We start from the raw sequence: 22,264 nt of genomic DNA, 5'->3' as shown, positions 1-22,264 counted from the left end.
TGTAAGTACAACCGATCCACAGCTTAAAGGCTAGCTGTAGATCAGCTAGCTGTTCAATGTATTTGTAAATTCGGAGACAGGAAGAACACAAAGGAGGAGCCATGGAACAGATGGTACGAAAATAATCTGGGTCTTTATATATGTTCTATGTTGCTGGACAAGATGAAGTCATCTAGCTGTACGATTCTCCAATATTTGTCTCATTCATGCTGGTCATTGAATGAACACTAAAAACCACACCCTCATTTGTGAATTCCCAGAAAACAGGAAGACTGCAAATGGATGCAGACAAGATGGTCTCAACTGTGGAGGATGTTTAAAGAAACTAGATCTATGAAACTTTTCTGTGAACATTTCCATATTTTTCCCCAGATGTTTTCCAAAGATACTGTTGGCATCAAGTCAGAAGAATCCATTGAGAAATCTCACAGTAGTGCTCCAGTGTCAGAAAGGCTTGTGGGAAGGCATTCTCAAAAGGATTTCTCCTGAAAAATTCTTCAAGTGCCCTCTTATCATTAACACAGTGGCAGGCACCATTTCCTATAAGCTCTGCTATGACACTCACATTAAACACAAACCAATATCATTTTTTTCACCCCCAGAGATGTAATTTCAACAACCAAATTCAAAACGTGCATTTGTTAAGTCATGGATGGTTTAATTATGGGCAGCTGCCTGTATTCAAACCATGCATCTCAACGGCATCAGCTCAGTGCTCATGACCTCAGAGTTAACCTAGGTTATTTTAAATGGTGCAGTTTTATCCAAATGTCGTTTGGATAGTAGGAGTTTTGTGGGGATTTTTCTTCTTTCTTGACTGAGGTTTTATACGCCATAAAAGTCTGGAAATCATAGGAATTTTTTTTCCCAAATGTAATTTATTATATTGCATAAGTTGCAATAATCAGCCAATAATGTGATGATGTAATCAAAACATTCCGGAATGAATAAAAGGCATTCATTAAAGAGGAAATTAATCACAGTGCATTGTCTTTAGGTAAGCGCAGTGAAGCCAAGGGATATAGATTATTAAAATGTCAAATTACTGGGTGAGGTGTAAACACAGAGGATGGTCACAGAGGCACAATTGCAGTCCACTTTGAAAATCCTTCTACAATAAATACCAGGTCAGCTTTAAAGCAAAGGATATACGTACGTGGGTAAACAGTTGGCAATGCTATAAAAAGAGTTGTATGATAAATTCATCTTGTAAATTACCATTAAAACCACACATTCCCATGAATAATTGATAAGTGGGAGTTGTTAGCACACTGCACCATATGCACCCATAAACCTGAGTTTGAGTCCCAATCACAGCTACCATTTGTGGCAAATTACTATGCTCTGGTACTGGGACACATTTAGCAGCAGGCACAGATTGAGAGTTGTAAATAAAATAAAAACAATTCTAGATTTGAAGCTTTCGTGACTGCAAGGATTCATATTCTTAGGTTTTTTCGGTAAAGTCACGTAGGTAAAAACATTAAAATTAATAAAAGTAAAAGAAATTAAAAATCACGACGTTTCGGAGGCAACACAAGCTTCCGTCTTCAGGTGGAACCGTCACAGCCACGACAGCTGTATCAAGTAAATGAGAGATTGCAGGAGCTACCACTCCGTTTATATAATGGTTGGAGAGGGGGGAAGGGCCAAGTACAGCACACTTTTTATTCATAAAAACAGCAAAGTATTCCTGTTATTCGTTTTAAGAAATGTTTCATAATAGTGCAGTTGTCCATGATATTCAAGATAAGTGATCATGAAAACAAATGGCTTTTCATGGATAGCAGGATTACATTGTAATTACAGTTCCATATCTGTGGTACCATACACCACATTATTTTCAATGAGTTAAACATATATACAAAGTGTCCATTCTCCAATATAATTTTAATTCACTTCTTAAATTACATTTTAAAAGAGAGAATTACAGGACTGAAGGCATATCCAAACTGTAAACTATAATCCAATTTCATGCACACAAGGATTGTGAGCTATTATGCTCCCGTTTGCAAATGAGCAATGTAATTAAAGCTAACATTTCCAATAATTCAGTTTCTTTTTGGTTAGATTGTGTTGTGTGCAAGGCCTTTTTTACGATAACCGTCCATCACTTGACGGAGCCAATTAAATCAAGTTGCCACATGCGCAAATATTCCAATGTATTTGATTGGCTCCGTCACTCGGTGGAGGGTTATAGTCAAAAATAAACTGGCATTATATGTACACAATCTACCGTTAAATCAATATTATGAATAATAATATTGGTTGTAAAAGCCTACGTATAATATTAACATTTCGAATGTTAACTGAAAATTAAAGTGTCAGATGATTCCAAATTGTAATAGTAACAATTTACAGCATTTTGTCAATCCACTGCTGGATGAAGGCCTCTCCACACACTATGTCAGCAATGGTGGTTGTTTGCTGGTAGGTGCAGGTTTGTGAAGACATGGCTAGGACCAGACCAGTTCAGATTTCACTTGACACAAATGTTAGCCGTAACCAGGAATCAGATTTTGCTGTTTTTTCCTGGATGTTTCTGTTGCGTGTCGTCACTTTAAGTTTGTTCTTTGTTCATATTTTGTTTGTTGCGGATGCACCCGAGTCAAGAGCCTCATGGCTCACAATATACCTAATCAATGAAACTGAAAAGAAAACTTAAACCTCGGGGATTAAAGCACTGTTAACCCATTGCTTCCCCCACATACAATGTTATATTCTCCCACATGAAATATAGCAAGCAATGGTGCTCATGGACTCATTGTACTCACATTCGACAGACACATTATGAACAGTGTCCGCTGCCCATTCTTGCCCCTTGTCAGCACCAGATGTGAACACCCCCTCTGCTTGGGTAAGGAGATTCTTCAACTGGCTACACAGCAGGTCGAGCAACATCTGCACCACTTTGGGATTCAGCCGGTCTGCGTAGGTGCTGCGAGAGAAATCGGCAAACCCACATAATTAATATCAATAAAACTTTCCAGATTTACAAGCATGTTCAAATTGACATTTGATGGAAATGGAATAACTGTAACTTTTGGAATTTGAAGCTGAAGCTGTTGTTCAAGTATGAAATACCCATTTTTTTTCAAGCTGGATGTGTATTATTTTGTTCGTTAGCAAGACATCCTTACCCTGTGGTGATGGCCAGGATCTGCAGCAGCCTGGTGCTGGCTACCTTGAGCGCTGTGCCAATTTGAGAAAGGCCTGGCTTGTGGATGAGGAGCCAAGGCTGACCCAGAGACATGTCAGTACCGCACAGCTCCGAAAGGATGCCCAGAAGTCCAGTGGACACAGCCAGTGACACATCCACAGGCTGGTAACGCATGCTCAGTGCAAACACTGTGACGAGCTGTAGACGCTGCTGTGCACCTGTTAAAAAAAATATTGAAAGCGTTAATGTAAGTGTTAAGTTACACTTCGTAAAAAGGCTGAAGGTCTCAATTATTTCAACATACATACAATTATTAAACTGCTTCATTATAAAGAGGTCACAACAGACATTTTGATGCCACAATACATCATTATTATTTCTAGATTTCTACCAATTTCCAAAAAGGTTGGAGAGTCTACACCTAACATAAAAAGTCTGCTCCCACAGTATTACATCATCTGACCCGGAGGTTTTCCTCTTGATCACCAACACTACGAACGTCCCTTTCAATGTCCATCTCATTAAACTATGCATCACAATCCTGCACAAATGCCAACCCCATTGTAACCTCTTCCTGATTTTCTGAGTAGGCGTCCAATGCTGAACCTATATTCATAGAAGGAATTTTATAGTCGCTTAATCAGAGACAGCTGTCCGACCCGGATAACAGAACATCATTATGAGCATTGTTGTAGATAATTTAAGTAAGAAAATAACCAAGCATACAATACAAACGCAAGATAACATGGTCCGATATTGTAACAGCCATTACGCCCATCTCGAACACCCGTCTCTTAATACGAAAGTTGACCTATCCAGTCTTCCAACGTGACTTGCATAGCTCATCGAGAACCCACGCTTCTAAAAGGTCAATTAACTTTTTTCCCTAATTGCTTAGAACTTGTTTATTAGCATCCTTATATGCAAGGGTATGTCAACTACCTCTTCGGGTCCCATAGCAACTCTTCCCTTTCTCACGAATATTGCTGTAAGTGCTGCATCTGGCCAGGTATGAATCCTGATTTGAATACTTGACCCACAATAAAGGTTAGAATCTCCACTCCCGGTCAGGAATTGGCTCGGCCACCTCCAAGATTAATAAAAACGTACCGTTACTTTACAAAAGATTAGCTCTATCCAATGTCACTACCAGGACTGGAATCATAACCAAATGTTGCAGAACTGCAGATGAGATGGGGATTTTTGCTTTGCCTTGTTAATTAAGATTAATGTGAAAAATCAGACAAGGAGCCCTTCCCTTGTTCAGGCTTGAAACAGCATCCATATCTAAATTAATAGGTGTTTTGTTGTAGTGAGAAAAATAACAGCTGTGCAAAATAGCCATGTATATTGTCACAGATGGGACGTTGACATAATTCACAGCTCATGTGATATCATGATAAATTGGCTAAAATTATTTCCTTTTAATATTTATATATGTAGATGTTAGCGATATTTATATTTGTAAGCAGACAGGCTTGGAATCTAAACAGGGCACCCAATTACACACTAAACCAGCCGGACATCTTTAATGCCTTTATTTTTTTTAGGGGTCAAAAATAATATCCCCATGACTCAGACAGAAACATTACAAAGCTGCACCGTGTACATTATTTGGCACGTGTCATGAAGGTGCAAGATCCGACCATGTCCGTCCAGTGCTCGCCATGCCGCATTGGCTTCCAATTTCAGAACGAATACATTAAAAGGTCGCACTCATCGCACACAAAGTGCTTGCCACACATGAACCACAATACCCTGCTGATCTCGCCAAGGAGCATAAACCACCACACAAACTTTGGTCATCCTACGCAGCAGCTTTTGGCTGGCCATTGAACAAATACGTTCACTGTATTTCGCGCTTTCAGATGCGTTTCTGCAGCCATCTGGAATGCTCTTCCTTCCGATATTAGGAAGCCACTGGAGCTATGTACTTTTAAATCATCTAGATTAAAAACGAATTTCTTTAGAACTGCTGTGTCTAGTTTATCCTTCCCACACCTCCATGTAGCATGGTTGGCTCCAAACAGTGGGAAAGAAGTTTAACATACACACAGAAGGACCAAGGCATTGAGAATAGATTTCCCATTTTTTCTGGCAACAAAACAAGTGTTAAGATGTTAAAACACCAAACTGAAACCTTTTACAAGGAATCATGTCCGCATTAACCACAATACTTGTGGTCAGAATGCAAACAAAAAACCTCTGATAATATATGCATTGTCTTTGAAACGGATTGGTCCACACCAGAGACAGCTTTCTTTGGAGCCTAGTCTCAAATGGTGTTAGACCAGAGGACGCCTTTTGGCGTGTTAGACCAGAGGACGCCTTTTTGCATATATGTTTTTTTTTGCATTCTGACCACAAGTATTGTGGTTAATGCAGACATGATTCCTTGTAAAAGGTTTCAGTTTGGTGTTTCAACATCTTAACACCTGTTTTGTTGCCAGAAGAAAGTGGAAAACCTATTCTCATATTTTGGTACTGGCAAAGGAGGTCCCATTATGTGACCAAGGCATTGTTATAATTCTTAACATTTGGTATTAATGCACAAGGTTCAGAGGGCTGGACTAATTTATCTTCAGGTTCATGTTGCTAATGGACAAAGTGACGGTAATGATCAAGGTACGAAGCCAACCGTGCTAATCGGAGGTGCGAGTTAGGTTATTTACATATGTGACACATGTGATAAATGTAATGCTTGCATAGAACCACAGAAAATGTTTCTCCAATTCTGTCTAGAAACAAAGCTACTACGCCACCTAGTGTTTGTTGTGGACATGCAAGATGGCTTAGTAAAATAAGTTATTTGCTGAAAATGTTAAATCAAAAGAAGACAATGGCATCGACTTTGATGTGTTTCTTTTAATATAATAAACAAGCAACTCACACGTCCTACGGGCGTGACCATCCATCCGTTCCTCTCCCAGCCAACCAGTAAAACGAATAGCCTTATATAGAGCCCTCTCTCTCTTCCTCTTGGATTCTCTCTGCTGTAGATCGCAATTTATCATCTCGATTTCTCACACTATTTCTATTTGTTCTCTATTCCTCTATTCTCCTCTGTCCCCTCTTCTACGTCTCCCCCCCCTCTAAAGTCCTCTCCTCAAATAACAGTCGCTGCCTTTTGCCGCTAAATGGCGGTGACATCACCACAACGTTTGTGCTCGGCTAGATGTACTTTGAGGCCACATGCAATGTCAGGCTTGCTGACAGGTCACGGGGCAGACCCATGTGACTGACAGATGCACCAACTTGTGCTCCCTACTGTGTCAACTTGATGCATTTTATCTGTTCAGCGCTCCGCTCGTTGTTGCGAGCGTTACTCCTCTGCCTCCAAATTTCCCAAAGCGTGCTTCACTTGCCTCCTAAAGAGGCCGATCTTGACACCTTTGGTACCGGTCATCGGCTTATCCGCTCTGCTCCACATCCTCCTGTACCGTATCAGCCCATCTCTTCTGTAGCCCGTGCCATGCCCTCTATCTGGCCAAACAGAAGCTGCTTGGGAATGCAAAGGTTGGGCATATGGGGCTGTATGACCCAGCCAACGCAGCCTCACCTGCTGGAGGAGCTCAGAGATGGAACTGTATCCAGATCTTTAAAGGATCTGCGAGCTACTCGCATGATTCAACTTGGTTCAACCCAGGATGAATCATAGGCAGGCCAGCCTGAATGTTTCAAACCGGTGCAGATGTAGACTAGAAAAAATACCTCCACATCCTCTGCGATTGCCAGTCAGTCGGTAACAGTGTGGTATGCTGTGAGCAATGACATGGGGGCAGGGTGGGGGGGGACTGATAATAAATTGGCCGTTCCTCTCATGGCATGCTCGCAGCCGCCAGTGACCAGTGGGGGCAAGGGGCTGGTAACCCCTCCATACCTTCAATTAAATTACCAAAAAAACAAGCTCTCTTCCCTCCACTGTATTTTACCTACTTCCCTCCCAATATAACTCTCCCTGTTTCTCTCCTGATCCTTATTCCCACCTCTCCCTTTCCCATCTAAATCTCCCTTGCCTCTCCCTAATCCTCCCTCCCACACAGCTCTTCTTTGTGTTTTGCCCTCTCTTTCCTCTTGTTTCATGCCCTTTCACTCTCCCTCCCACCCCTCTCCGTCCCTCTCCATCTCTTCCTCCCTCCTCCATATCCGTCCCACACTTCCCTACTCCTGTTCATATCTGAATTTCAATTAACGATGTCCATTTCAGCTAGATGACGTTATTTGTTGTGTTTAAGAAAACACATAACAAGTGGGCTACGAGAAAGCTATTATCTCAAGAAGAATGCTGGCAGACAGTGGAACAACGCTGACGTCTAGAATAAACACTTTAGTCGAGACCCAAACATCGCACCTCCTGGTTTTGACATTCCTCAAAGACACTGGTGTAAACCTTCAACTGAATCACAACATCAACAGGCCGATGCACACATCTCCTTCATAAAAAAAAATGTTTAAAGACAAGTCACAGTGTGATTGTAGCCATGCAACCCAAACTATGAAACTTTTATGTAGAACTTCTTTCGGACCATATGTAGCCAACCGTGCTAATCAGAGATGCAGGGAAAGGACAAACCAAACACAAAAAGCAGTTCAAGAAAGTAGTTTTAAATCTAGATTTAAAAGTGCACAGCTCCAGTGGCTTCTTAATATCAGAAGGAAGAGCATTCCAGATGGCTGCAGAAGCGCACCGGAAAGCGCGCGATGTTCGATGGTTAGAGCCAAAAGCCGCTGAGAGGATGACCCGAGTTTGAGTGATGGTTTATGCTCCTTGATGAGATCAGCAAGGTATTTTGCATGCTAGGAACTCACCACATTAAACCAATGGAGAGAGCTCAGCACCCACCTAAAATGTAAAAACCGTAATGTTGTATTTTGTTCAGGAGGCAATCAGGGAGGGATGCAGGATTTGTATAAGCAGTTGTCTAATTAGAGCAGGAAATTTAAACTTCCATACATAGATGGTTCCTCTGTAATTAATGCAAATGACACCATCTTAAGCAAAGTAAAAATTTCTCTAAAGTCTTCACTTCAGGGGTATCCTACATAGCCTGTTGGGGCAAGTTCTGTTTACGAGCCCCTAACGAAAGCCGGCACGGTGCACAAGAGGGTGATGTGGCAAACACCACACCAGGTTCTAATTTGTGGCCAAGTCAATTTACGGAAGGTCTAGAACGGTTTCAGAAATTGGATATCAGGTTTGCAGCATGCAAACCACTACACTACCACTCCGCACACATACAATAATCCCCCATATAGCCTAAAAATATTGTTGTGGAAAGTACTGCGAGTAGCGCGCTAGCATATTGCACTGGGTAATCATTTGAGGCCGAGTCGACCTCTGGGAGGCCCAGGACCGATTCAGATAATTGTCAATGTTGATAGCTGCGAGTGAGCAGGAATCAAACTCGGGTCACCGGGTTCGAAGTGCAGCGTGCCAACCACGACACTTCTGCTCCCCGCTCCGCACATAACATAAAATAACCGTCATTCAGCACTAAGTGGCGGTGATTTCACCACGGCACTTGTGCCATGCTAGGTGCACTCTGCACAAAAACAAACAACTTTCATGAAGCCAATTTACCAATTGGATGCCGGTTGGTCTGCAAGCCACGATCCAGCACAGCAGCGAGATGCTGGTAGATCTTGTGAACCAAAGACTGAATTAATGTTTGAGTATGTCTCTTCGCTGCTGTAATTCCATCCTATGAGAGTCAATGTAAAGACAGGAATACAAAGTGAAAAAGTGTATATCTACGATATTGAATAACATTTTTTACATTGGTGCCTTGAAATAAAACCATTTATTTTACATTAAAATGATCTTTGAAAATCGATCAAAAAAATTTACTGAAATATATAAAACTAAATTATAATTAATAAAAAAATGGTAACCCAGGAAAAACAATTATCAATTATTCTAATACTTATAAAAGTCATAAAAAATGTGTTGGTATGAGGACTGCTTTCAGTTTAAACACACTGTTCTAAACTTTTCACTACATGAGTCTCAAAAATATTATCTCCAACAATACTAAAATGAGAAAAAACACAAACAGTTGACAGATTTAAAAAGGACTCAATAGGGTTAACATTTTTTCCTACCTTACAAATAAAAACAATCTACCAAAATCGATTTTGATAGATTATCCCCCACATACAAAAGGAACACTACATTTAAGCACCGCAATCTTCGAGCAATATGGATGTGTTGTCACGTGGGCTTGCCTGGTAGTGATGGAGCTGTACACTGTCTCCCTCCAGGCTATTTGAGGTGACCACGCCTAGGCCGAAACAGCCGGCAAGAAATTGCAGGCGGACAGACGTTAGCAGGGCAGCCGATTGGAAACCAGGTGACATGGGGGTACCATGCTCACTCCTCCCCGATGGCTGGCAATCCTTGTCCTCCATCCCAGCAATCAGAGTGAGGATTTGGTGCAATGCCTCCACACGCAGCTATGGAAATAACCAAAAATGTTTCAATCAAGAATACACAGATACCATTTCTAAAAGAAACAAAACAATAAAAATGGGAATTTTTTAACAATCCAAGAATGTTTAAACCATATAGGAAAAGCTGTGATTCGTTACAATGGAATCAATATCATAAAATATAAAATATGAAAAACACGTTGCTCATAGCAAATATTAACGGGACTATTTTCTACGTTCTCACCTTGTAATTTCCAAAAGAAAGATTCTTAAATTTGTATTGTTAATATTTAAGCCGAAATTATGTCCTTCAAACTCATTTGCAACCGCTGTTACTGACACCACCACCACATATTTAACCTAGTAACATGTACAATTTATGAGAATAGGTTTTCCTTTTTTTCTGGCAACAAAACAGGTGTTAAGATGTTAAAACACAAGAGTATGTTATTGTTTGCATTCTGACCACAAATATTGTGGTTAATGCAGACATGATTCCTTGTAAAAGGTTTCAGTTGGGTGTTTTAACATCTTAACACCTGTTTTGTTGCCAGAAAATAGGGGAAAACCTATTCAAAAATTTTGGTACTGGCAAAGGAGGTCCCATGATGTACAATTTAATCAAGCCACACCTCACCTCTGCTCGCGTTTGTTGCTGCTCCATAGCGATGGCCAGCAGGTGTGGGTTGCTGGAACGGCCTTCCTCAGGCTCGCGAAGGCCAGGCGACTGAGCCAGGTCTCCTGTGATGAAGCCAGACAGGGTCTCAACCAGCGTCTGGCCATCTGAGGGGCGGCCCCGGGCACCAATTGCCTTGTCTCTGCCCAGGTAACGCTGCTGTTGTTGCTGCTGCTGCCTGCGTGCCTCTTGCAAGGCGATCTCAGAATCTGTAAAGTACAAAATAAGTATATTGCAGTAACAAGATGTATATTCAACCTGTCATACCTATTTCAGTTCAATTTAAAAGAGGTAATGACCAGCTATACATCAAAAGGTGATGGTCTTCAAATACCGACTAGATATAATCACCCAGGAATGTCCTTAATGCTCGTGACGTCACTCAACATCGACCAGTCCCCCCTCATTAATATTCATGAGCAGGTGACGTCCTCTAAATGGACACGCCCCCATTATTATTACCTACTATAATGATCCAAGAATGAATGCGTGCATCACGAATGGATGGAATGAATATCACGTCGCGGTCTGCTTTTCGCTTGCAAGTTTCAGATTTACTGCAATACCCCCGTCCTTGGACGGGCAAAAAGGCGAGTTAAATTAAATAGATGACAAACATTTGTTGTAAAATGTTCTGCAAAATATGTCCAGGCAAACTTAGCGGCCTTTTATCAACTTTCAATAGACAGTGAGAATTACATTTCAATATTGTGTATTTGAAAACATCAGTATCCCACCATGCCTCTGCTGAGTAGTTTTAGAAGTCATTTCAGAATCTTCTCTAAATCCACGCTCAGAATCCTGGAAGAACAAAAATAGAGATTTAGATTAGTTATTTTTTGCCACTTAAGTCAATTACAGTAAAATTATATATGTTTAATCTAGCACAGTAATGGTGAAGGGTCCCAAAGGCCCAACATTGCAAGTTGCTAACAACAAACACTTTTTACGTTGTAATCGATAACAGTTAAAATCACGTTTCTCAAACAGAGGAAGGTTATACGAACTTGGGAAAAGATACGATTGGACGGAATTGCAAAGTAGATCAGTTTGAGGGAAAGAGCAGAAGAAGTGTGGAGATCTGCAGTATGGTGGTTGAATGGAGTATGGATGAGACAAAAGAGTCTGGAAGACAGAGTCCTTGACATGGGTTGAAGAAGAAAATCGTAAAGATCACTGGAACAGCATCCATGGTAGTAGCGATATAAGAGTGACATATGTAGGCAATTGACAGCCATTGAGTGAGTGACTGGATCGAATCAGTGATTCCTGGAGTAAGCAACATGACTTTTATATGGAATTATATTTAGTCTAGTGAGGTACGATATATATGCAGCATTCCAACTATGGACAAATCTGTACTTTTGAGTAAAACAGCTGAGAAGTGGCTTTGGCACAAGTAATAACACCAAGCATTTGCTATGTTTCGTTATCCAAATTAGTAATATAGCCGTTTCACAGCAAGTCATATAAGATCATTGTGACAAGCACATTCATGTTTTTATTCTAATCAAAAATAGTATGCTTAAAACATGGATTGGATGAAATGTGAGACTACCAGCCTTATATGAAATTATCATGATCTGGGTTAAAATTTGTTGTTTCCAGGTTTTTGTCACCTCAATTAAGAATTCTTCAAGCCAGTGATGACTGATAGGGAAGTATCTGCGCATTGGGCAGATTAATGTATATTTCTGTCAGCTGGTGATTGAAATGAGTATGATTGCTTGAAGCACTGTCTACTGCAAAAGGAGTGGGAGACTATAAGTAATTTAATTAAGAGAAAAAATACTTGGACACATAATAGATCCTTGAAGAACATCAGACTGGCCATTATCAATTAGTTAGAAAGTTGGAAATCCAGGCTCGCAGATTAGTGTGCTTCAAATGATGGTAGCTTGGCAATTCGTGTGGAATGCCAGGCACAATGAAATGCTTCACATATACATCAAGAGCTAAGATTACAGATTTTACAAAATGTTTAAAGCTTGGGCCCCAAACAGGAGTCAGATAAGATAACAGGTGATCCTTTAAACCATGCATGACATAACTCATACTGATGATCACAATGAAAGATGATGGTGCATATTTTTGATGAGATTTAAATATTATTATTACTGTAACATTACATTTCCTGGGCATGTTTTGTCAAAGTGGCCTTCACTCATTAATTATTCAATGTTACACAAGTATTAAAAAAATATATCAATTAGTAGGAAACAACAAATAACATTTTAGTAGAAATGAAAAACACATACCCTTGTATATGCATCATCATCAGAATCAGACTCTCTCCTGGCCCGGCCTGGCTGAGAACTGCTCCTGCCACGAGCATCGATGTCCTCTGGTGAAAGTCCTCCTAGGTTGCTGCATAAACACAAGAATATATTAATATGGGTATAATAAGGCTACTCATCAAAATATGCTGCTCATAGGAACAAAGAAAATAAGAAATTGTAGATGTTACATGATTAAAAACTAAAATTAAAACCTTGTTTAAATAAATAAAATAATCTACAGCCTTTTGTCAATCCACTGCTGAATGAAGGCCTCCCCATAATTTACCGCACTCGTTAGTACAAGGAGGCCCAGGCCAGTCAAATATCATCTCACCAATGATGTTATCCATGGTCAGGAATCGAACTTGGGTTTCTACCGTTCATCGCTCTCCATTCCTTATAAAATGTTCCAGTTGGGAGCAATCAGAAGATATTTAAGATATATTTGTTTCATGAACACAGACACCATTATAATTACAACACCCTTTATATTTGCTACATATGAATGTAGCATGTATCCTTGTTGAGATATTAGTATGATAGTCACCCTAAATGTCATAACAGTTTCTGCTACCGAATTGTACTTTTGTAGTGGCATGCCACGTTAGGCCGGCCCGTGTGTGGAGCACGGGACACCACCTACAGCACACGGCAGTTGTGCAACGTGCACTCCGTGTGCAGTGTCAACACCTTGGAGGCTAGGGCGCGAGAGCGCTGGGAGCGGCGCAGAGGTGACAGGGGGCCATGGCACTCCGGATGAACCTGGAGGGCTAGTGGCCGGAGGTACTGGGGGTGGGGCCCCCAAAGAGGGGGGCTGGGGGACCCCGGGACCGGTTCCAGGGACCTCTGGAAAGGTCGAAAAGGGAGGCGGTGGCTAGGGGCGGAGGAAGCCCCGGGACTGGGGAGTCCGGCGGTTGTTGCTGGTCTGAAGACATGAAGACGTCCTTCTGAAGAAGAAGCCCCAGGGGGTCAAGACCAGGACTCGAGTTGGAGTCCGGCTTGAAGGCTTCCCCTCCCCAGTCGCGTTTGGGCGAGTTAGTCCGGAGGGACTCCCTCCCCAGTTACCTGGTGAAAGGGCGGCTACCCCTTGTGTTAGCGAATGTTGTTATAATAAATGTGTTGCCTCCAAGAAGCCTTGCTCTCCCTCTGTACCCACTACACTTTGATCAGTACAAAAATTATCTACCTAAGCCAATATATGCGTGACAGGGAACTTATTATTTTACAATTATTTATGTTCATGCAATATTTTTACATTCTCATCACGAAAAGGTCGTTTTGGCTTTTATTTATATTTGCTTCATTGCTGTACTTTACTTTATTTGCTTGTTGCCATTTTGGTGACCCCAGGTCACTTTAAAATTAGGCTATCCTGGTTCTTTGATTTTGCATGTAGATGAACAAAATGCACTTGGACTTACCCAATGTAACCACCTTGTCCGGGCAGGTCTTCTTCTCTACTCTGGCAGTCCCTCACAGCGGGGCTCACCGCCAGAATAAGCAAGGCACACCGCTGAATAACCGTGTTGCATGCCAGTGTGAAAATATCCAACTCCTCAAACCCAACGCCCGAGCTCTTTCTCTTGGTCGCTTGGCTTGACTGCGGCCCCACCGACGGTTGGTTGTGGTCCTCGGACTGCTCGTCTAGCGCTGGGGAATTTGAACTCCCAACGCCAAGCCTCTCCCGCTCCCTGTCGCGTTCTCGTTCTCGCGTTCGAGCCGCATCCCGTGCTGATAGGAAACATTGAAAAACTTCTGTAAGGTGCACAAAAGAGAGACAAGACATATAATCGCAATTACAGAGCCAACACGTCGTTGGCATGCTCGCAAGCAGGAGACGAATATGGAAAGAGTCAAATTGTGTTGTTGCTACATTACCCTACGCCTTGTATTTAAGCAATCCTATGACCAGATCACTCAGGATGTGCCCAATGTCATCAGATCTCCATAGCTAAGCAGGCTTGAGCCTGAATAGTGCTTGTATGAACAACCCCAATGCATAATAACAGTTAAAGGACATTGCAACAAAATACATTGTTGTACTGTGCAGTAAGTCAATGCTCCCACATTCACCAACCAGCGCTGACCACTGTGGTGAAGTATGGATAACATACACTGCCTGCATTGTGAAGAAACCAAAGAGTAGTTTCATAAAAAGGGCTGTACCACATCATGATTACAATAGCATGAAATTCAGAACTAAAATCGAGTGATCCATTTTGGACAGGTAAACGGTAATGAATTAACGGCAGCAATTATAAAGCAAATACATGACAAGCGATCCTGAACTTTAAATAATTTGCAACCTTTAAATGGCATTCTAAGCTCCACTGGGAATCAGACATGTTGCTGCTCATTGCTTTATTCAATAATCGTGTGAAATTGACTTTGGTAAAGTGACCATGGCTGCATAATTTTAGATCTCTTGAGACTCACCTTTTTAAGACCGCCAACTAGGCCATGAATAATTAGATGAGATTATGGTATATCAAGTGAATCCGGAAAAAAATTACCATATTAAGCAAATCTAGAAACAATCCCTGCCTGCAACACCCTCCCCCTCCCCCCTTGCAACCACAAAAAAAACTATTTTATTCAAGATGGATTTATTTAAACATGATGAACCAAGTATTTAAGGTAATACATATTTAAATAAGACTAAGCTGCTGTAAAATCAGCACAGAAAAACCACAATTCTTTTTAACAAGGACAAATGAGCAAATCGCAGAGGACAATCAAAAAAGTATACTATACTAGCTTTACTACCCGGCTTCGCCCAGAAACTTGGATTCACAACGCCCGGCCGCCTTTGTCTCCCCAGTGGCAATGTTCACACAACACACCAGTTACTCGTTTGAGGCTGAGTCGACCTAGGGGAGGCCCAGGACCGGTTCAAATAATCGTCACCGGTGGTGGCCGTGAGCGGGAATCGAACTCGGGTCGCCGGGTTCGTAGCGCAGCGCGCTAACCACTACACTACCGCTCCCCACACGCACACACACGCGCGCGTCCATAGGTACACATACACGCGCTTGCTGCAGACACACACAACTTTCAGGGTGCGTACGGCAGTAAACGACTGAAATAATAAAGCAGCAATGCTGCGCGAAGAACGCCTTAGACCTGCAACACATTTGTATGGCACTTAACTCGCGGAGGGTTGGGGGGGTGACATGAGCAGGCACACTGCGTGACGCTTCCGCATGCGCGGGTGACATCACAGATGTGACGTCACAGCTCACTTGTCGTGCAAAATATATCCATCATTGCGCCCCCTCCCCCCCAAAAAAAACCAAAAGTCTCTTTTTATAATTTTTGCATGGTGTACAGTCTGGAAAGTACCCACATGGCAATTTTTAAGTTTGTTGCATGTTGGGAAGTACGCTAAACATTTTGAACAGACACACATTCACAAATTTCTCTTATATATATAGATAAAAGAACTAGAATTTATTATACTACTAAAATATATATACGGGTTTCCCTCCCTTTACGCAGCTTAGGTTTGTACGATTTATCGTTTATGCGACAAGACTATTTCTACCCAAAATTTACGATATGCGGTTTGAATTCTATCGCATACGACTGCACGGTCAGACGTGGGACAACACTGTGTATTGTATTGTATGCGCTACTCAGCAGGCAGCTGTCATGAGCAATTTTGCTTTGTGCGCCATTTTTTTGGAACGCATCTACTACCGCATAAAGCAAGGTAAACTTTAAATTAAAATATGCAGCAATCATTCACATTGTTTGCAAAAGCTAATGTTATAGCATTAGCTTTTCAAAATACGTCTAGGTGTGCGTATTTATGGGTCCTGTGTGCAAGAATATCGGATAAATGGATACTCACTGCCAGGCGTCAGAGTGTCATCCCTCTCTTCCTCTTCTTCCTCCTGTCCTTCCCGCTGCTCATGCTCACGCTCGCGCTCCAGCCGTTCCTCCAGCTCCGTCTCTTCATCCAGAGTATGAGCAAGGGGCCCATCCTGGCCCTCGTCCTCACCACCATCTGAATTGTACGAGAGCTGACCGAAACAGGAAGAGAACGGCAGAAGTAATAAATGCACTGCTCACTCGAGTAACTAATGCTCAGTAGATCCTCTTATCAGCTCAACATTAAATTGAATTAGTTCATATGTACACTGCCAGAGTATTAAAAAAATATCTCGGAGTTTACGCACGCCAGTTATGGTTGTTATCTCTATCCCTTCCGCCCACTCACCTTTTCCATTCGCCATGTACATATTTCGTATGATGTGGTTACCAAATCAAAACTCGATTCGTCTCCCGACCTCAATTTAGTTTAGGACAACTTCAATCTCCGTGGATAGTTAAGCAAACAGGACACTTCGTCCAAAACCAGGTGGTCTTGATTACAAGTGACAATAGAGTTACACATGACAGTGGTGTTTAAAATGGCATGTATCAATTTAATATTATGGTAGACTGAAATGAATATGGAATATTAAAGCCAATATCATTAAGTACTGCTAATGGCTATTTACAAAGCTCAAGCCTCCCAAGTGGGCTGATTATCCTCATAAAAAAGCTTTTAACTCCATGGGCCATACCAGCTGAAATAAAGTCAGTCTGAAATGTGCTATAATTAAGGCTGAAGGGGTATCATTATGCACAATTATAATAGACGTTGAAAAATATGACGGATCACAAATTAAGAACTACTTTTTGGACATTTTCTTATACATCAGTACCAAATGACATTTGAACAAATCCAACCTAACTGCAGAAATATAAATGTTGACACTGAAATAAGTGACAAAAGTAAAATATGGTGCACAAGAAATGACATGGAAATTTTACCTTAATGTATTTAAAAGACAAGTTCTTTGAACGTAAAATCAATATGAGATGATGAAAAATTATGAAAATTATTATTGGGCTGATATTACACATCTTTAACTGCATTTTAATGTCATTATGTTTCTTCCATTGAATAAAAAAATGGGTGTTACTGCTCTGGCACTTTTGCATGATCAAACAACTGACAAACGCTCAACAATGAGCGATTTGAATATCTAACAGAACAGTGCAACCCTTTGTGTTGGAAAACAGTCCACAGAAGAGGCCATCACAGAGCTACCTTTGAGATCCGTGCAAGGAACTTCTGGTCCAATATTATTCCACCTGCTCCTTTGTGTTTAACATCTGTCAGGTTAAATTTTTATTCTCAGAGACGGAATTGAGCCAAATTAAGTGCAGAACCACATGTAATGCGGTGGTTTGTTTGCAGTCATTGGTGACCAGGCTGAGGCAAACTTACTTGTATGTTGAACTTCTTTCGCACCGTATGTAGCCAAGTGATAAATTTGGACCCTGGATCTCAGCGGTGCTAGCTCAGCACTGACCTCAGCCACGTGGCCACTTTGCTATTCCTTCAACCGTTAAAGGCCTGTGATATATAGTCAATGGGCCAAAGTGACTATCTGCTCAAACAAGTTAAAGTTAAAAGTTAAGTTCATTTTGTTTAACCAGATGATAACTCAAAAGACCAGGATGACAGGCAGCAGCACCTATATGCATTTGTCACCACAAGTGAGTGGAAAAACTCCTGCAGCCCTAATGCAGGAGCCAGTCTCTCTAAGGACCCACCACTGGTTATTTCCTACAAAGTGTTCACTCATTTTGCTGAACCCACAACAGTGATCAGCAAAGTGGACACTCAATTGACATTTGCACTCGCAACTTCCTGAATTGTAATCGATTGCTCTCGCCATAGTATCATGAGGTATGTTGCATGCCTTTAATGCCATTGCAAGATAAAAGGAAAGGTGTGACTATGTACAACATAAAAGTCATACCAGCTTCAATCTTTCTGATGCTCTGGAACGCGGGTTAATCAGCTCAATATTGCGTTGAGCCAAGAGTCGATTGCGGAGTTTGTAAACGCAGGAGTAGACTTCTGAAATCAGTCGGTTGGGCTGAAACCTGTTTAAAGCACACATTCAGGATTATTTAAAGAAAGTTTATAAAATTCTGCAAGTCAGAAAAAACGATTTCTAAGCTCTTCATGATCAGCAATATCCTCTTCATATTTATGCAATATGTTACTTAATAGCTACTGTTAAGCAACTACAGGTGACCCGACTTACGACAGATCGACTTGCGACCCCCGCTTTTACGACCTTTCTTATAGTAATTAAGACCCCCACAGTAACGACCAAAACTCCTATCTACGACCACCTAACGACTGCTACCGACGCAGAGTCGATTGGCGACGAGTCTGAGCATGCTATGCGCATGCTCGTTGCCAGATGGCGCTGCTTTGCTCTTCTGCCATATGCGTATGTAGAGTATAGCCCGACAGTCTGCAGCTTCGCTGAGAGCGAACGCAGCGTCTCTCCTTCTCAACGCTCTTCACTTCCTTATAAATTTTCTTCAAATTTTGAAAAAATTTCACCTTTCGCTACAACTGAGAATAGGAAATGTGATGCATATGCAGCAAAGTATTTAATGATCTACAACTGTGTTTGTTTTTACTTAATAAACGTTTGTAAAGGTTATGTTAAGTTACAATAAATGTTTGTTAGGGTTATTGCGCCAATGGGCGATGAGGGTTCGACTTATGACGGATCGACTTGCAACTGTCGTCCACGAACCAATTAGCTCATAGGTACGGGGGGGGGGGGTCTCCTTTACTCAAGCCAATAAAAAAAAAGAACTGCTCAAAGGCAAACACATTTAAAATGTAATTCATATCACATCCCATGGTAGCAAGTGCAGTCTCCAACACTAATCTTACTCTTCCCGCTCCATTTACGTATGACGAAGGGGCCATTTTCCGAAATATTTCCAATTACACGCCTCTCATTAAGGTCGTGTTGTTATCAAACATGTTGAGTTTTTACGTCACATGTGCTTGTGCACCACTGCCAACGGAGTATCACCAAATAACTTATATAACGTTAGAGAAGAGGTCATGAACTCAGTGCGGGTATCTATAAATGGTTCGCCCTGTACAATTGAAAGGAAACATTCCACATCACAACACAAATGTACCGGTCTTGGCATGCAGTCTTGAGCTGCCCAGTGTGCTTGAGGAAAGCAGCGAGAGCGAACCTCGACACTGTGTCCAGTAGAGGTTCACTGCTAAGGTTGGAGCTGTCCCAGTCTGCACAACCAACAAATACTATGACTGAACGGATGTTCATGAACACGACGTACATTTACAGATTTTATATTTGGCATATTAACAATTCAATTATTACTTCATATATATTTTGAAACATTAAGGCTTTTTAGAATTTGTCATTCATAAAGTAAATGATACTTTAGGCAAAAAATGCAAATTTTAATTATTAGCAATGAAAAAAATCTGCAAATCTATGCCCAATGCTTAAAATGCTGCCTGAGCAAGAGCTGCAGGCCTTGTACAAGTCACAGCACTTTGCTTAATTGTATTTCTCAAAAGTAAATACAATCCTGCTGCAGTATTTTTAAATGTCAACATTAAAATTAATACATGCATTAAATACCAATGTGAACATGAGCGGGAGTAGGCATAGAATACTGACCCCTGCTCAGTGCGTAGTCTTGCATTTTGACCCAAAGGCTGCGTGCTGGTTCTTTGGTGGAACCAAGGGCCAGGTCCACGAGAAGGGAGACATCAGCTGACAGCCTGTACTCAAACGGCTTGTGCTCCTCATTGCCCGAAAGTGCTGCCTCCGTCAGAGAGTTCATGCATTTGTCTGAATGGGGGCCACGACAACAGATACGTAAATGCAAAGATCAGAGGGCAGTGTTAACTTTTGAAAAAAAAAAAAACCCCTACTTTAACGCAAAAGGAAATAAAAGGGTTAATTCCAAAGAAAAATCAATCTTTAACATATTGCGCATAGCTTCAATAATAAATATATAGTTGCGTATTCTATTAAAATTTATGCACGTCAAAATAGAAATCTACAAATTCAATCTTGTAGGATATATATTAATTACCTTCTAAGTTGAGACTGTAGTTCTCTAGTGGCAGGTTAAAATTACTTTCCCGAATTTTTAAAATATCCAATTTAATTTCTACTTTACATTTAAATGGAAATTTGCCATCGTTAAGTCATGTAAATAACTATATTTTGTTGCAAGTTCCCATTATTTTAAGTATAATTTAAATAACTGATAGATTCCAGGTTATCCACAAATACCAAGTACACGAGTCATTAATGATGTCTTATAATGGAAATATGTTTATAAACCGGCAGAGATTCAGGAAATGGCCTGAGATTTCGAGTTGGAAAAGGCACTTAAAACTGTGCTTTTTTGCATAACCACAGATATAAATATTCTTAGGTTTTTTCGGTAAAGTCACGTAGGTAAAACATTAAAATTAATGAAAGTAAAATAAAATAAAAATCATGACGTTTCGGAGGCATTTTTTATTTTTATTTTTTTTATTTTACTTTCATTAATTTTAATGTTTTACCTACGTGACTTACCGAAAAAACCTAAGAATATGAATCCTTGCAGTCATGAAAGCTTCAAATCTAGAATCACAGATATAAAATACATATGCACCTAAATAACCCTTTTGGAATTCCACACAATGGGTTTTTAGAGTTGTTTGACAATACTTCACCATGCAGGTCAGTGTGGTTTGGTGAAGACAGGGAGCATAGGCATACAGTTCTACATATTTTCTGAACCACTCTCTGCTACCCACAGGATAGCCTTGCAAGCCTTGACAACCTGTTTGTGGATGGTGATCACCAAGATAATCTTTCAACCCTGGTTCGCATCTGAGACCTGATGAGATCATATGCATTTTGGGCGATTTGAATAAGGAACACTCTACAATATGCCAAACTGATAGAAACAAACTAAACGTTGCGTTTTGTTTAATTCGTGTTTTATTAAGTTAATATGTTATTTGTTATCAAACTGTGAAGATCCAGTGTTCACACATACCAAACTGCACAATGTTCATATCCAGGCCATTACTGAAGAGCAGGCTGAACAGCCAGTGTGCGCAGTCCTGCTCCTCTGGGGTGTTTGATGGACCCTGCAGCATGCCCCCGAGGCATCGGCCCACCAGCAGAGAGATGGTCCTCTCCAAGTCCACAAGCCACACCCACACTTGCGCTGGCTGACCCAGAGATGGTCCAACAGGCTCCACCCGCTCACATGAACCTGCCCCACACACACGCAATGACTGGTGACAGCAGGTTCACTCCAGTGCAACTATGGTGACAATTCAAAACGTACTTTCTGCTTTCAGAAGTTAAAGAAACATCTATACCGAATAACACGTTTGTAAAGTGAAGCTAATTTCACGCTTTTTCAGACTGACTACTGTGCCATACACCTTGATGTGTACTCCAATTAGAGAACGTATTCAATATAATCACGCACAAAAATGTGTAATCATGCTTATCAGTAAAACCTACCACTCTGTGTGCACGGAACAATATACATGCATGCACACAATCTATTTCCATTATATTTCTGTAACAGTTATGGATGTCTGGGGTTGGTAAAGGAAGCTTGTAAGCCCTTAAGGAGACCAAGCACATTCATGCACCACTAACTGCACATAAAAGCTCTTCAAGGCTTGTAGCCCAAAGATTGAGCATAATTTTGTAGACATATTTATTGAATTAGTTTTGTTTATAAATCTGCCAAGTAGTATGATAAATATATATATTTTTAAATGCACATTACAATAAAAATAACTCGTTAACTAGGTGCTCTGAAGTAGAGACCTAAAAACAA

The 22,264-nt window shown here is 41.0% G+C and overlaps 1 protein-coding gene across 12 annotated transcripts in view; it reads right to left on the bottom strand.

Annotated features, from left to right (window-relative positions):
* The window catches only part of HERC1 (HECT and RLD domain containing E3 ubiquitin protein ligase family member 1), a 116,587-nt gene that overhangs the window by 64,566 nt on the left and 29,757 nt on the right, over nt 1–22,264 (bottom strand). For 11 of the 12 annotated variants that reach the window (XM_078621734.1, XM_078621801.1, XM_078621771.1 and 8 more), the window contains 13 exons: nt 21,461–21,682; nt 20,077–20,250; nt 19,562–19,673; nt 18,364–18,490; nt 16,398–16,569; nt 13,966–14,299; nt 12,524–12,632; nt 11,003–11,066; nt 10,227–10,474; nt 9,386–9,613; nt 8,742–8,862; nt 3,141–3,378; nt 2,775–2,938 (listed from right to left, as the gene is read on the bottom strand). In XM_078621734.1, the coding sequence (XP_078477860.1) occupies nt 2,775–2,938; nt 3,141–3,378; nt 8,742–8,862; nt 9,386–9,613; nt 10,227–10,474; nt 11,003–11,066; nt 12,524–12,632; nt 13,966–14,299; nt 16,398–16,569; nt 18,364–18,490; nt 19,562–19,673; nt 20,077–20,250; nt 21,461–21,682 (2,313 nt within the window). The remainder of the gene's footprint in view (nt 1–2,774; nt 2,939–3,140; nt 3,379–8,741; nt 8,863–9,385; nt 9,614–10,226; nt 10,475–11,002; nt 11,067–12,523; nt 12,633–13,965; nt 14,300–16,397; nt 16,570–18,363; nt 18,491–19,561; nt 19,674–20,076; nt 20,251–21,460; nt 21,683–22,264) is intronic. The other variant, XM_078621794.1, reaches the window with a different exon arrangement.

Source organism: Lampetra planeri, chromosome 3 (assembly GCF_965212315.1).
Source record: "Lampetra planeri chromosome 3, kcLamPlan1.2.h2, whole genome shotgun sequence".
Lineage (NCBI taxonomy): Eukaryota > Metazoa > Chordata > Hyperoartia > Petromyzontiformes > Petromyzontidae > Lampetra > Lampetra planeri.
Note: the sequence above shows the minus strand (reverse complement) of the source record. Positions and strands in the feature narration are given on the sequence as shown.